Source organism: Mandrillus leucophaeus, unplaced genomic scaffold, assembly GCF_000951045.1.
Source record: "Mandrillus leucophaeus isolate KB7577 unplaced genomic scaffold, Mleu.le_1.0 Scaffold1002, whole genome shotgun sequence".
In the NCBI taxonomy this organism is placed as follows: domain Eukaryota; kingdom Metazoa; phylum Chordata; class Mammalia; order Primates; family Cercopithecidae; genus Mandrillus; species Mandrillus leucophaeus.
The window spans coordinates 126,977-143,252 of record NW_012098122.1 but is presented as its reverse complement, the minus strand read 5'-3'; the positions used below and the strand labels follow the sequence as shown (position 1 = coordinate 143,252).

At 41.6% G+C, this 16,276-nt stretch overlaps 1 protein-coding gene across 2 annotated transcripts in view; it reads right to left on the bottom strand.

The window, feature by feature from the left end:
* Nucleotides 1–12,808: 12,808 nt before the first annotated feature.
* The window catches only part of LRCH1 (leucine-rich repeats and calponin homology (CH) domain containing 1), a 93,375-nt gene continuing 89,907 nt past the window's right edge, over nt 12,809–16,276 (bottom strand). For both annotated transcript variants that reach the window (XM_011973579.1, XM_011973588.1), the window contains one exon: nt 12,809–16,067. In XM_011973579.1, the coding sequence (XP_011828969.1) occupies nt 15,861–16,067 (207 nt within the window). In that variant the 3' untranslated portion in view covers nt 12,809–15,860. The remainder of the gene's footprint in view (nt 16,068–16,276) is intronic.

Here is a 16,276-nt window from a genome sequence, read left to right as displayed (position 1 = left end):
CCTTCCACCAAAATCAATTGTGTGACCTTCCTTCCTTCCTTCCTTCCTTCCTTCCTTCCTTCCTTCCTTCCTTCCTTCCTTCCTTCCTTTCTTCCTTCCTTCCTTCCTTCCGTGTCTTGCTCTGTCACCCAGGCTGGAGTGCAGTGGAGTCATCTCGACTCACTGCAAGCTCCGCCTCCTGGGTTTATGCCATTCTCCTGCCTCAGTCTCCCCAGTAGCTGGGACTACAGGCGCCTGCCACCATGCCCTGCTAATTTTCTGTATTTTTAGTAGAGACGGGGTTTCACCCTGTTAACCAGGATGGTCTCGATCTCCTGACCTTATGATCCGCCCGCCTTGGCCTCTCGAAGTGCTGGGGTTACAGGCGTGAGCCACCGCGCCCGGCCAAGACTTGCTTTTTCTAAATATTATTGTAGCAGCAGAGAAGGGAGAAAGAAGAGGAGGGAGACAAGGTGACAAATGTGTCATTGACTACTTACCCAGGGTGAGCCGAAGAGGGCAGGCACTAAGGTAGCAGGGAGGAAGAGGAGATGCTGGGGCTGAGAGATATTTCTGAGGGAGGATCCGCGGGGCTTAGTGACGGACTGAAAAGGACAGGAACACATCAGTGATCATCCTAATAGGCATCCTGAGAGATCAACCTGATAGGTTGGGGAAGTTCTCCTGGATGATATCCTGCAGAGTGTTTTCCAGCTTGGTTCCATTCTCCCCGTCACTTTCAGGTACACCAATCAGACGTAGATTTGGTCTTTTCACAAAATCCCATATTTCTTGGAGGCTTTGTTCCTTTCTTTTTACTCTTTTTTCTCTAAATTTCTCTTCTCCCTTCATTTCATTCATTTGATCTTCAATCACTGATGCCCTTTCTTCCAGTTGATTGAATTGGCTACTGAAGCCTGTGCATTCATCACGCAGTTCTCGCGCCATGGTTTTCAGCCTGGCCAGCATTTTCTTTCTATTTTTGTTTTGTTTTGCTTTTCAGCAATCCCTACCCTAAATTAGACATTAATATCATTAACGTACAGCCAATGTTTGTTTGGATATGCACACATAATTACATGTTTATCTTTTGGCCACTGATTTTTTTTTGGGGGGGGGTGGGGTTAGACCTTCACCCTGAAATACATCATTCAGTGAAAGTGTGTTGATAGTGAATTTTTTGTCTCAAAATATTAAGTAATTTTCTCTCAGTTCTTTCTTTCCTTCCTTCCTTCCTTCCTTTCTTCCTTCCTTCCTTTCTTCCTTCCTTCCTTCTTTCCTTTTCTTCCCTTTTTCTTTCCTTCCTTCCTCCCTCCCTCTCTCTTCTTTCCTTTTCTCCTTCCTTCCTTTTTTCTTTTTCTTTCTTTCTCTTTCTCTCTCTCCTCTTTCTTCATTTCTTCTTTCTTTCACTTCCTTCCTTCCTCTTTCTTTCCTTCTTTCTTCCTTTCCCCTTCCTTCCTTCCTTCCTCCCTCCCTCTGTCCCTTCCTCCCTACCTCTCTCTTCTTTCTTTCCTTCTTTTCTTTTTTCCTTCCTTCCTTTCCTTTTCTTTCTTCCCTTTTCTTTTCCTTCTTTCTTCTTTCTTTCTCCTTCCTTTCTCCCTCCCTCCCTCCCTCTCTTTTCTTTCCTTTCTTTTTTTCCTTCCTTCCTTTTCTTTTTCTTTCTTCTTTTCTTTCTTTTTCTCTCTTTCTTCTTCTTTCTTTTTTCTTTTTCTTTTTCTCTTTCTGTTCTTTCTTTTTCTTTCTTTTCTCTCTTTCCTTTTGAGACTGAGTCTCACTGTATCACCCAGGCTTGAGTGCAGTGGCACAATCTCAGCTCACTGCAACCCCTGCTCCAGGGTTCAAGTGATTCTCTTTCCTCAGCCTCCCAAGTAGCTGAGATTACAGGTGCACGCCACCACACCCGGCTAATTTTTGTATTTTCAGTAGAGACAGGGTTTCACCATCTTGGCCAGGCTAGTCTCAAACTCCTGACCTTTAGTGATCCACTTGCCTTGGCCTCCCAAAGTGCTGGGAGTATAGGTGTGAGCCACCACTCCCGGCCTCTCTCAGCACTTTAGACAGATCATCATTGATTGGCTTCTGATTGTACTGCTGAGAGATCTGCTGCCGTACTTTTTTCCCCCATAGGTAATCTGTCCTTGCTTTTAGAATTGTCTTTACCTGCAGTTTTAGCTCCCTCTTTAGAGACTGTAGGGAGTTCCCTAATTTTCTTATGATAAAACATTAAAATAAGTATGTGTTTATTTTATTACACATTTCTAGGCGTGTTGTTAAGTTTTCTTTTTGTGTGTGTGTAAATACGTCAGTTCTCTCTTGGGAGCTTGGCTGGGATACCTCTGTGGCATGAGACATTCTGTGCCACTTCCCAGAGCTTTCTGCAGGGCGGGGCTTCAGTCACTCCCTGTGGAGCTGGTTTAGGAACACACCCTCTACTGGCCATCTTCTCTTTCCTGCAGTACCTCCTCACTCCACTGCTGGCTCCCAGTGCCCCTCAAAGACCTAAGGGCCCATGTCTTTGTTTTAGGTCTGTATACTTGTAAAGGAAGCCTCTAAAATATTGTCAGTGCCTTTCCAGGGAACTCCACCTTTGCCTATAGTAAACAATACTGCCCAGTGGGGGCTTGGGGGTGGGGTGCAGGGAATTTATAAAATCTAATATGAAGAAGAAAAAAGGTCAATATGTAAAGTTGTAGTATGTAAAAATATATAAGATGTCTCAAAGAAAATATCTCAAAGCTTTAATCATTCCCTATAAGGTGGGATTCTGGACAATTTTCCCCAACTTCTTTTAGACCTGCCAAAGTTTCTATATTAAGCATGCATCACTTTGATAAACAGGGATAAAATTCCAAAATAAAACAACAATATAGTAATATTGAATTAAATTCAAGGAGAGAAATGGCATTGAAAGTAGAGGCTGCTTCTTCAGTAAATCCCTTTTATCCTGCTTTGTGGTTTGGCCTTGATATGTCTTAGCATTCAAACTAGTCCAGACAGACTCAGTTGAACAGGTTTTAGCATGTGAATGTGCTTGCTTTTCTAGGTTTAAACATTCCAATAATTGCCCAGGAATTTTTTTTTTACTTTAGGAACTTCAACTGAATCAACTCTGCTGGGAAGACCTTCTGTGCAGTGAGGGTACAGACCTGACCTAGCTGAGCCTCTGCCAGGTGGGCAGCGCTATGTGTGGGCCACAAACCCTTGTGGTATATGAGGCAGTAGTTCCTACTCCTAGGAGTATGTGGTGTTAAGTGGACAGTCCCATCGTGTCCACTACAAATCTCTTTCTTACAGGGTTATGTAAGTTTTTGAGTTAATGTATGTAAAGTTTAATTCACCTCTTCAGTAGACACTGCTGCACTGTTCTAGGCATTGGCGAATCAGCAAAGAACAAACCAGACAAGCAGCCTTGTTCTAATGGGGCACGCAGTTCAGATATAACACTTGACGCACAGTAGCTACTCAATAAATTACACATCTCCCTGTTGTTCCAGCAAGTTTAAGATGGAAAGTGTCTGTGAAGAGCTGGACTTCTGTAATATGTAGGAGGACAACTAAGATTTTGGGATTTGGCACAGTTGCAGCACCTCAAAGGAAAACACCATGAGCTATGTGTAGAGTGTCCTAACTCAATGAAGGAGGATCTTAAATGCAACGGCCCTGACACTGCTCCCTGAAGGCCCTGCTCAGGCTAGCCGTATCCGGTCTGTGTATATTTTATGTGGGGTGGGGTGAGAACATGGAAATGATCTGTTACTATTTTCACTTGAATTTCTCAAGGCAGCTGCTCTCTACCCAAGGTAGGCTAGCCATATAGGGAAAACAAGACTGGCCCAGATCTAGTGGTGTAATTGAGGCTACCACTTCATTCTCTGGGTGTCAGATATCACAGTTGAGGAGGGAGGCCCAGATTCTGTGGTTTTTACAACATGGGTCAAGGAATCTTAAGTGTTCTCAAATATGTCCAAAAAACAGGTAGGCGTCACCTGAACCCCAAATCCATCATAGCAAATTTGCTACTCCTGTTATGTTATGCTATAAGTTTTCGTTTAGGAGGAAAAAAAAAAGAGTATCGTGAGGGGTGTGTGTGTGTGTGTGTCGACAGATAGCTGGAGTCATTCTTCTGATAGCTATACATGAATATACAGTCATGTATCACATAACAACACTTTGGTCAATGATGAACTAAATATACAACAGTGGTCTCCTAAGATTATATAATACCATATTTTTACTGTACCTCTCCTATGCTTAACTATGTTTAGATATACAAATACTAACCATTGTGTTACAACAGCCTACATTATTCAGTATAGTATCATGCTGAGCAGGTTTGTGTCCTGGGAGCAACAGGCCACATAGCCTAGGTGTGTGGTGGGCTATACTACTAAGTGTGTAAATATACTCTATGATGTTTGCACAATGATGAAATCACCTAATGACACATTTATCAGATTGTCACATGATGCATTACTATATATTCTTTCTCCATACACACATACATACATATAACATACATATGTGCACAGATACATATATATATACATTACATGATTGCTACAATCTTTCAGCAGTGACACCATATGATGTGTGTGTGTGTGTGTGTGTGTGTGTGTGTGTGTGTGACTAGGGTCAACCTTTTTGATGGGGAAGTCAATCACAAAGTGGTTTGTACAAATCTGAAGTTTTAATGGCTGTTAAATAATAAAGGAAGGATATTTGCACTATATACATTCTGTCCACTGATGGTACTGTCAGCTGGCCATGCATTTTATTGCACATATAAACAGTGTACAAGGATCTTGAAGACGTCTTAGCCATACACGGACTGCATTTAAAAGAAAAAAAAGCAATTTTACAGAAGACTGAAGCCATTTACATTACACAGCCAACTTCAAGAAAATAATAAAAATTAATATCAAAAGAAATACTTTAATTTTGAAAAAAAAAGTCTCTCGAAACAATGATTACAGAGCTTCATGCCACCATATATACACGTAAAAAAATATTTCAGGACCGTGCATTCTGAATGCCCGTGAAGGTGCAGCAGGCTAAATTCCTACTTATATAGTCAACTTTTGAATGTTGCTTAAATTGTATACACTCTTTGTCCAAAATGTTTCTTTACATCATTATGCTATTTGACAAAACAGGTATTTGTGCAGTACAGAAAAATATTAAAATACATTTTAAGTTAGGTTAAAGTGCACAGTACATCTGATAGGAAATAACTGCTAGCTGCCAATCCAAATTTCTGTTTTCAGAAATCTCCCCCCATCTTCCCAAGAGCGGAGGGCAGCCGTTGTCTTGGTTGATGTTGGTCTGTGCTGACTGCACACTGAATCCTCCTCCTGGTGGTGCCTTTTCTCTTGCGTCCCCCTCTACATTTGTCTTACAAACTGTGCCTGCTGCTGCTCTAAAAACTTCTAATGGCTTTTCAAGGAGGTGAAAGTGCAGTCAGCATTCGCAAGACTTAGAAAGGTTAATTCCTGGGACAGCTGTGATTGCAGCGTGAGTGCGCATGCGTGGAACTGCCTGCAGAAGGCTGCCATGTTCCGTGAAGCCGTCTGTGAATCTCTGAGAGCAGCATGAGTTCCATTCCTTGGCTGGTTCTTCTCTGGCCCTATTTTGTTGCACTTGCTCCCTCCTCAGCCACTCAGCCTCACAAACTCCACTTACTGCACCCTCCCCTTAGCCTGCCTTGGTGGTACTGCCCACAGGTTCACAATGTCTCACTTCTGAGGTTTCACACCAGAGACTGTGAATCTTGCAGGATTTTACAGACTACTTGGAAAACCACCAACCACCAAATTAAAATAACATAAGCACATCTCAGAATCATTTCCTCTTTTAAAACTGGCAGTTGTAAGAAGTGCTGGTTTCCTGATTCAGGTCCTATGTGCCTTAAGTAATTTCGGATACTCAGTCGAAGCTTCCCTTCAAATCCTTTTTGGTTCAACAATCAACTTTTCGTCATCTCCACTTTCCTATACCATTTCTTCATTATCTACCTTTGGTGCAAAGCTCTCTTTAATGTAACCCAAGTTACAGTGCAAAAGTATACTTCAAGACAGATGATGCTAACACTTATTATTTCTTTGTGTTAAAACGTGAATGTTTTGTGCATAGCAAAAGAAGTATGAATCCAAAAAATAATTGTTCACATTTTATCTTCAAGTTTAATATGTCTTTTTTTTTCCATCACAGCTATTTACAAATAACTTTGGGGTGCTCTCTTGATTTTAGTCAGTTTGTTATATTGGGGGACAGAGGGCTGCTGGAATGTAGGAAACTGGATGGAATGCAGAAATATAAATAAGACCGACGTTCCACAAACCAAAGTGTCAATACTGCCTCCCCAGAAAAGTTGTGTCCCAAAAGCACCTGTTTTTTGCTTTTTTTTTTTTTTTTTTGGAATCATATACACCAGAAACATGATTACTGAGACCTAAACTACCGCACACCAAAGAGGATAGAAAATAACTCAATATTTATAATATTAAAATAAAGTGTTTAACCACAAAAAAGCAGTAATAAAATAGTTTCCTAATTTACAATTTGCATCCAAAGGATGAATAACAACTCACTAATAAATAATATTTATATAAATATTTTGTATGTCGAAAATAGTTTTTTAAAAGGCAATGGTCTCAAGAAACTTCTTGAAAAATTTGGTGGTGAAAAACCTGATTGTTCCCCCCTCCCCCCACCCCCGACTAAATACATGATGAGTTTGGTTTTAATAAAACGAATGCATCTTCCTGCAAAACGGTTGTGCTTGGCATTTTGGTAATGGCAGTTGGTGAGTGTGGAAAGGATGAAGGAGGGTGGAAAAGGCATTGATGTGCTGCTCAGTTTTTTTTTTTCTCCAGCTCCCTCTCTGGTTTCAAGATAAATACCTGTCAAGTCTTAAAGTCGGAGGTCGGCTCTGAAAGGTAGAAAATCCTCCCTTAGACTGAAAATTGTTTCAATGTAACTGGAGTCAGTGAAGTGACAGGCAGTGGGTGGGAGAGAGGGTTAAACAGGTGCCTGGAGCAGAGTTCAGGATCCTGGATGAGAGCAGAGTCTGAGCCCCCAGTGGAGAAGGGGTAGTTTCATGTGAACAGAGCCTTCGTTACGGTGATGTCTAGTAATGCTTGAATGGTAATGCCCACTTTGACCAGGCCTTTTTCTTCAAGGATGTGGTGGGGTAGACATAGCTTTTCCTAAAAGGAAAAAGAATAAAACATCAATTTTTAGATGATAGTACTCTCATCATAAAATCCTGCTACATCATTGACGAAAGTTAGGTTGAACACTCTGTAGTATGCCTGTTTGATCACCTAAGCCAAGTTCCTTCCTTTGCTTTCAACCCACTGCAAAGACCTTTTCTACGTTTGCAGAGAAAATAATGATTTTTCACACATGCAGATTGTTTCAAAAAGGCTCCTAATCACCATGAAGTCTGCAGATCTAAATATTTAAGAAAACTTTACACTAAATAACTTGAGCTGGAGTCAGAGAGCACACATCAAGAATATAATAGCTTCTATTCTTATAAAGCAAACTTGCAAATAGCCCCTGACACATTTTAAAGGCACTCAAATATTCATTTGTACCGACCACACATTGTTATACTGACCATAGACTTTCATTTAGTTCATTTTACTTCCTGTGACCTCTGGAACGCAGGCAAGTGGGTGGACTGGCAGCCTTTCTTCGTGGTTTATGAACAGTCTTTATAAATTGGTAATTATAACTACAGTCCTCAATAGCCTCCCTTTCAAGACTCTTTCATAAAACTGTCAAAAGCACAAATGTCCTGCTACTCTCCCATGTTGCATTTTTGCTCTTGGGAAATGTCCAGGACATACTATTTAAGAAAAACAATAAGCGTGAGTCACTTCTTGTGTGTAGAACCTTTCATGCTCCACAAACCAGTTTACAGAATAACACAATGAAGTAATTTTCCACATTGTTATTTCACCCTGGTCTGATATCTTTCAAGGGAACTTCTTCCAGGGTGTGTCTCCTTGGCTGGGAAAAGACACCACGGCAAATATTCTCTTATCTACTTGAGGACAGTGTGTTTTCCACAGCCCAATGTTTGTTTTTTCTTTTTTCTTTTCTTTGACAGGTAAAAAAAAAAAATTGTATTTATTTATGGTGTCCAACATGATATTTTGATAAAAGTATACATTGTAGAATGGCTAAGTCAAGCTAATTATCATATGCATTATCTCAGATACTTATTTTTTTGGTAAGAACACTTAAAATCGAGTCTGTTCTCAATTTTCAAGTACAAAATACATTATGATGAACTATAGTCACCATTTTGTATCCTTTGACCAATATCTTCCCATCCCAACCCCTGGTAACCACCATTCTACTCTCTGCTTTTGTGAATTCAACTTTTTTAGATTCCACATATTAGTGAGGTCATGCAGTATTTGTCCTTCCGTGCCTGACTTATTTTACTTAGCATAATATCCTCTAGGTTCATCTATGTTGTTGCAAATGACGGGATTTCCTTCTCTTTAAGGCCGAGTGGCGCTGTTTCGAAGGAGAATTTCAGTGGGATCTGCATCCAGCCCTAGGTGATGGAGTCACTGTTCAGCAGGAAGCCAATTGGTGTGCTCTGCAAGGAAGGGCTTCCTTTCACGTGACACTTGCTTGAGGAACCAGATCTTCTTGCTGCCTCAATGCACAACTCTCCAAAAATTACCACAGACACAGGCACGCTGGGCTTTAAAGACTTTCAAAGGACATGCCATGACATCTCCAATAACTTGTTCCACTGTCTCAAATGTCAGTGGGTCTTACTCTCTCACCATCTTACTTCCCTACCTTGTAGCAAATTCAGAGAACCTCAGACTCTAACCTAGGCCTTAACAGGTGGCCCCATGTCAACAGAAGATAGTTGATTCTTTAAACAATAACTTTAACCATGATTTCATGTCACTGCTGTGTATCAAACTAGGATTATCTTGTCAATGGCATATCAGGTGAGCATGCAGGTTCATGCTGCCTGACAATTTATTAGCCAAGTATCAACCTGAGAAAGGATGGGGGAGTTCTGACTGAGTTGTGAGCTGTGAGCCAGGCTGTTAACGATGGTGCCTCCTTTTGTGATATGGTGAGGGATGTCTGTGCCAGATGACAGTGTCCAGCCTCCCCTGGCACCATCTGCCATGGGCTTGTGAAACCACTTGAATCTGGCATTTCATTGTTAAGGCAGGTTCCACAAGGGCAAAGACATGTCTTCCTCATTCTATTGGCTCTGACAGCACCCAAGTCGACATCTGGCTTTGCAGGAAATTGTAAATGGCTGCTAAGTACAGTTAAGCTCCTGGTGCCAGGTATTACTTGGGGAAAATAAGTCTTCACTTCATACCATATGTTAAAATCAATTTGAAATGAAATAAAGAGTTGGATGTTAAAAAAAAAAAAATCTACAACACCCCTCCCAATAACATAAAGGTGAATATTTAGTACTTTTTTTCTGATAAATGGATGGGGAAGGATTTTCTAAGCTAAAAAAAGCATTATGAAAAAGTCACAAAGGAAAAGAGCAAAACAATTGATTACCTAAATATTTAAAGTTTCTATGTGTTAAAAAAACAAACCCGATTAATGAGAAGATAAGTAACACTTAAAAAAAAAGTGTTTGCATCAAATTACAAAGGAAACAATGTGCATAGTGGCTCATGCCTGTAATCTAAGTACTTTGGGAGGCTGAGGCTGGAAGATCACTTGAGGCCAAGCGTTCAAGACTAACCTGGTCAACATAGTGAGACCCTCATTTCTTCAAAACAAAGAAAATCAGCTGGGCACGGTGGTGTGCACCTGTGGTCCCAGCTACTTGGGAGGCTGAGGTGGGAGGATCATTTGAGCCCAGGAATTTAAGGCTGTAGTGAGCTATGAGTGTGCCACTGCACTCCAGCCTGGGCAATAGGGCCTTGTCCCATCTCAAAAAAAAAAAAAAAAAAAAAAAAAAATTACAAAGCGTTTCATATGACACATAAGCTCAACAAATCAGCAGCAAAAACACTAAGAAAACTAAGAAATTAATAGACCACTGGGCAAGGAATGTGAATAGAAATTGTTGAATGAGGGATTTGCTTCAGGCAATGCAGCAAGACATTTTGCTTTTCAATCTCGGCGTTTAGTTATGTGTAGTCTAGAATGTGCCTGAATTCTAGCACTAGTATTTCCATAGAGCCTAATTTCTGTGAACACCACAGCTTATATGGAGCAAGGTGTCCTATCCTGCGTCCTGAAAAGAGAGTGGCATGTGTCCTCCAATGAGGGACTGACCCCAGTGCCTAATGAGCAGTGGCTCCAGTGGCCTGCAGGGTTCTGAGCTGAAGGCCATGTGAGGGAAAGGCTGGGGGCTCCACAGAAACAGGGATGGGGAGGTATCGAGGCCCCAGCCTCCTGCCAATAGGACATTTGGACACTTCACAGACTGAGTTAGGTGAAGGGTACCCTCTTTCCCAGGCCCTTGTTTTTTCAAGCAGTGTTTCTCGCCTTCCTGCTCTCCACATTCCAAGCCAAGTGCAGAGTCCAAAATCCTCCCTCCTGCTTGTATGGCTAGTGATGAGGAGTAAACAGGAGACATAAAAAGGTACCCCTTGAATTCTTCCTGCCTCTTTTCAGATCTCCTGAGGAAGCCCAGAAGTGCCCTCAGATTACTTTGCTGAGGTTGGAGGGATGTAAGAAGACTTGCACAGGAAAACAGAAACCTTACACAAGCAAGGCCGTTCTGGTTATTCTATCACAGGATTGGAATGAAGACTCTGGTGGGAATTACACCTTGAGGTGCTGGCTGGAAGGATGGCCAAGGGGAGGCTTCCAACCAGGAGGCGTCCCAAGAAGGGGTCAGGGCCATTGCCATCATACCAGCCAGGACACTGCATCTCCCACAGAGTGGGGGATCCTTGAAGTGTGCACAGAAGCTGGAATTAGGAAGGAATCATGGTAGGTTTACAGCTGGATGAGGAATGACTCAGAAGAGAAGGGCCCTCTAAGGATCAGGCAGGTAAAGTGGCCCTTCCAGCCGGCCCCTTGTTCATAATGGACTTACAGCAGGGACAGCTGTACCTTTATATTGACTTGAAATGAATTTAAGTTGCACTGTTATAGGATCCCAGAGATTTTTGTTGAGAACATGACTGCAGACTCTTAGTTTGCCCATGGGCTTTTTCTGTTGAGTTTCTTTTTAAAGTACCGAGCAGAGTCATGAAGTAGTCTCCTGCATAAAAATAATGCTTCTGACCGTCTTTGAAGAACTCATGCTTCAAGTTACTTCTCCAACGGTAGAATCTATTAGGTTCACCCATCTCCCCTCATCCACCCTTCTGAGCCACAGCAAAAGAAGATGGAAAAGACAACAAGCCATAAAGACTAAATGCTAACTTTTAAAACCTTCTGGGCTACCTCCTACATGACTGGCACCAACACTACAGATTTGCATTGGTGATTTCTTTATGATAACCCTGCAAGACAGACATTAATATCTCCATTTCACAGATGAGAAAACTAAGACAGAGGCAGACTTCAAGTAACTTTTTGACATTAAACAGCTGGTAAGTCCTGGAACCAGGGTTTGAACCACATGTACCTTAGAGCCAGGGCTCTTTCCATAACACTATGCCTCTTCCCATAAATCCCTTACTTAATGGGTGAATATGTTAGGTCTGTGGTCATGATATAGGAAGAGGTCCCATAGCCCCTGGAGTGTTTTGATGGCAAGTCCCATCAACTTCAATGTCAGGTGGGACCAGCGAATCCTCAATTCAGTGTCAGGGTTCGCTCTGACACTCAGCTCATCTTATCCTGGCAGAAAACACCTGGTGGGAACAGGATGAGCCGTCACTGCCTGGCTCTCCTCCTTCTACAGTTTCTTATAATCCCAAAGAGATACACACTTACTTCTAAGCCAGCCACTAGCCTAAAATGGCATCATCCCACCAGCATATTTCATTTTGTTCAGGCTGCTTCTTATATATAAAGTCCTGGCACTACATTGTTTGAGCCTTAAAACTATCTGTGCGTTACTTTAATGTATGAGAGCTTTAAGTTCCTGCATCAGTTTCTTCAGTGTGAAATGGAGACCATCCAACATCTTACAGAGATTTCTTGTTGCTCCTCCCTGGATTATTTACTTTGCAACCATGCTACCGTCTAGTCCATCCTCTCCCTAGAAAACTTCATTCTCTACACACACATATGCCTCAACCCTAGTCCCTCTCCCCTGCCCACTCCACCTGGCTATTCCTACAACTTCACTAAGTCTCGGCAGAAACATCACCATCCCAGGATGTGTTCATGGTGCCCTATTCCCCATCAGGGTCAGTTCTCTTTTCCAGAATCCTGTACCTGCTCCACCACAGGTCCTTATCACCTGAATTCCTCTTTACTTGTCTAAGGACCCACTAGATCAAGGGTTGGCAAACTATGGCCTGCGGGCTAATCCAGCCCGCAGCCAGTTTTTGTAAATAAAGTTTTATTGGCACACAGCCACACTCATTTTTGATGTATTGTCTATGGCTGCATTTATGGTACACAAGCAGAACTGGGTAATCCCAACAGAATCTGCATGGCCCAAGAAGCCTAAAATGTTTCCTCTAGGCCCTTTACAAAACAAGCTTGGAGACTCCTGGTATAGACTGTAAGCTTTTTGAGGACCAGGTCATGTGTCCCGGTGACGTTTTTATCCCCAGGGCCTTGCAGAGATTGCTCATTCAGTATTTATGGAATGAATGAATGAACACAAAAATGAACAAAGTTGCAGTCAAAAGCCAGGAAACTAGACTCTGACCATCTTAAAGAAGAAAAAAAGGGCACATTCTATATACCAAATTGATTGTTTATTGAGAACTAATTTTGAAATATGAAGCCTAATTTTTAAAAATCGTCTTCCGAAATAAAATCATATTAAAGTATTTGTCACCTAATCCAAAACAACTTTCAGTTTCCTAAAATTTTAAAATACCATCCCTACTTTTTCCCCATAGGCAAAGGCAAAAAAAACCCTTTGTCCTTATGACTCAATCAGGCATCTACATGGGTTTCGAGAGAGAACCCAGCTCACCACGCACTAGTTTTAATTTCTTACAAACGAATAGCAGCGGGCTATCAAGTGCCTTTATTTATCTCTCTCATTGATGAAATTTATACTCAATTGCCATACATTGTAGTTCTGCAGGGCCCCTTCCCACCAGCCCCATTTCATAAGTGTCTCCCCCTAAAAGTAACAAACCAGAAATCCACAAATAGAAAAGATGATTAGAAATTAGGTGTCACACATTTTGGAAATTCTGACACTGAGTGGAGAGTTGCCACCAGTTGGAGAAACTGGAGAAAGAGAATACAACTGGCTATTCCAAAAACAAAATGTAAATAGATACTTGGCTCCTTTTATCTGACATTGCAAGGGAATACTGAAAAAATGGTCTTTCTTGTGAGGAGGAGATTTAGGAAGCACAATAAACCATTCAGTGACATCCCTACTTCTCAGACTCTAAGGAGGTCAGCCAGGTATCCCCAGTCAAGCTGCAAGGGCAGGCATCTGCAGGCATCCAGTTAGCATATGGGCTGGTGCACGGGTACCTTGGAGAAAAACCACAGAGAAGCTTAATATTCGGATTAGAAATTAATGGCTTGGCAATGGACAGAACAGTTCATTCAAATTTTTGCCTAAAGGACTAAATTAATTGTGTTCTGCTAGTTACCATACTACTAATGAAAAAATATCATCCAATAAATCCCAAGAAGTGCAGCGCATTAGAGTACAGACAAATTAATGACACAAAAAAATCAAAGTGTGTGCAAAGAATACTTTGGATGCCAGAATTAAAATATAAACATCTTTTAATTTGTCTTTAACATGTTTTAATTGAACTGTCAACACTGAAAATTAAATCTACTCTTACATGAGTGTCCGACTCAGTTTTTATTGATATTATTTTAAGGTGGCAACCCAGTAAGTTTTCTCTTTTTTTCCCCCCATTTTCTCCCCAGAAAGAAGGGAAAAACCACCACAGTGGTGACCATTAAAGAGAAGCCTCAATGCACTGCAAAGCTGGATGGGAATGCTATGAGCTCATGAATACAGGTATCAATGGGCTGATAAAAGCTTGGAATAATCACCCAAAATGTGTTTATTAGGCAATTTATGGCTCAGGGTGCTCATTAGACATTGTACAAAGGGATTTTATTGTGTTACAGATTGAAGAGTACAAGATAGCACCAAAAGTAATTCAGTACATCTGTGGGTTATTCATATACAACTGAGGTTAACTAGATAACTTCCACATACCCTGTATTTCACCAATCAACACAAAGTCGGCAGGAAAAAAAACTCACATAACTCAAGATATTGTCATGTAAAGAATGTTTCCGGTTAGCAAATCTGATCTGACTTAGTAGCGAGGAATCTTTATAAATATATTCTTCTAACTATGTGGGTCTTCCACATTTTCAAGTCCCCTGGATTCATGAAAATGTTCAGAAAAATAAGATTTTCTTCTTAGTAGCCACCTGTGAGGGCTGTTTGCATCTTAATAAACTAGAAATTTATCTTGAGGAAGCGAAGTCCATCATCTCCCCAAGCTAAGAAACAGGATTTGGCAAACAGCATGTAAAATAAGGAGGCTGCCTTGACTTTGGAACAAGGCCCTCTCATATTATACAAAGATACCCCTGAATCCAGGGACATTCTGGCTAAGATAAAATTCTTTTTTTCCTTTTAAATGCAAACTGATCACATTGCTCCAAATGCAGATATAGTTACTATATAATCCTTTGAGCTGACTTAAAAATAAAGCAGTTTGCTAGTCAAATGTCAGTGAAAATCAAGGCTAAATGAACATTTCAAATAATCAGAGAAACTACCTTTTTCTAAAATGAGAGTAATCTTCTTCTTGACTCCTGCCATCATAACCCAAGCCCCAGGACCAAGAATGTTCCACGGCTCATGGTTTATTTGAAAATGAATAGAGTCAAATCTGTCACATTCTGGACCGGCAGTTATTATGTGAGGTGGCAAAAAAGCAATGATCCGTTCCATTGTTCAAAAATAGAAATCTCTCTGGAAAACGCTTTTCTAAGAGCCTCAAGAGAAGACCTAACAAGGAGTTAAGCAGTAAAAACTGGTGTTTAAGCGGCTCCTCCACATGAGGCTCTAACAGCAACGACACCACCTTCCCCGGAGTGGGCCCTTCTGGCCAGAGGGGCTGGCCAGGGTGGAAGTTGGTGGCAACACTGCCCAGTGCCCTTCGCGGCTCCTTTTTTAGGAAATGAGGAGGAATCCAGTCGAATGGCCATCAAGACAGTGTGTGTGCTTGTAGATGTCCAGATAGTATCTCCAACTTGGACAACAGCGGTATTATTAAAGCTTTGTATAGATTAAGTTGGGCCAAAATGTTAGTTTTCTGTCTGCCTTGCAAGTGGCCCCTATACAACTCAACTGTCTAGACCTGAATTAGAATTCTAGTTCAATACTGACCCAGAGGAAAGACTTCCATATGCTAAATCCCTGTCCTCGACACTCCCGTCTGAAGTCCTCCTCCCCTCTGCCCAGGGCAGCAGCTCACCGGGAGAGAGAGGAGGAACTGCGTGGCACTGCTGCTGGCACTATGTGAATGAGGAAGCATGCGGTGTGCATACACTTTGCAGTCGTCATTGTTTTTCAGTAAGTGAGAGGAATTATACTAAACTGTATTCTACAAAGTTTGTGCTTCTGGAAAATCTGATTTGGTAACGTTCAGCTTCAAAACTCGAGAGATTACTGAAGACATGATAGGGATGGAAGTTTGCAAGGCAAAGGCTCAAAGGGAGGAAGGACCCTGCAAAGGTTGAGGGCGACAGAGAACAGCGTTTGGATGCACGTGCAGACGTTATGCGGACAGAGCATTCCAGTGGTAAGTGATATAGACCAGCACTATAAAGAGAATATGGACAAGACAGAAGCCTATAAGGTCCCTGGAGCGGAGGGCAGAAGTTGGTGGTGGGGCTTTCTCCCCGAGTGCCAGCAGAGTGTCAACAGTCTTTCGAATGTGACGAAAATCCAACTGCAGGATGTCATACGGAGAGCAGAGGTCAGCCTATTCCGAGGGCAGCCATTAGAACAGAAAGAGACAGTGCATACAATTAAAAATACACGGAGGAACAGCTAGAAAGAAGCACACATTTTTGGTTACTAGCAAATGGCAGGAGTAACCCCTTATTTCAAGCAGGTAAGACCCTTTCATCATCAAAGATTTTTAAATCCATTATAATAGGAAAATAGTAGAATACCTATTTTGTGCCAATG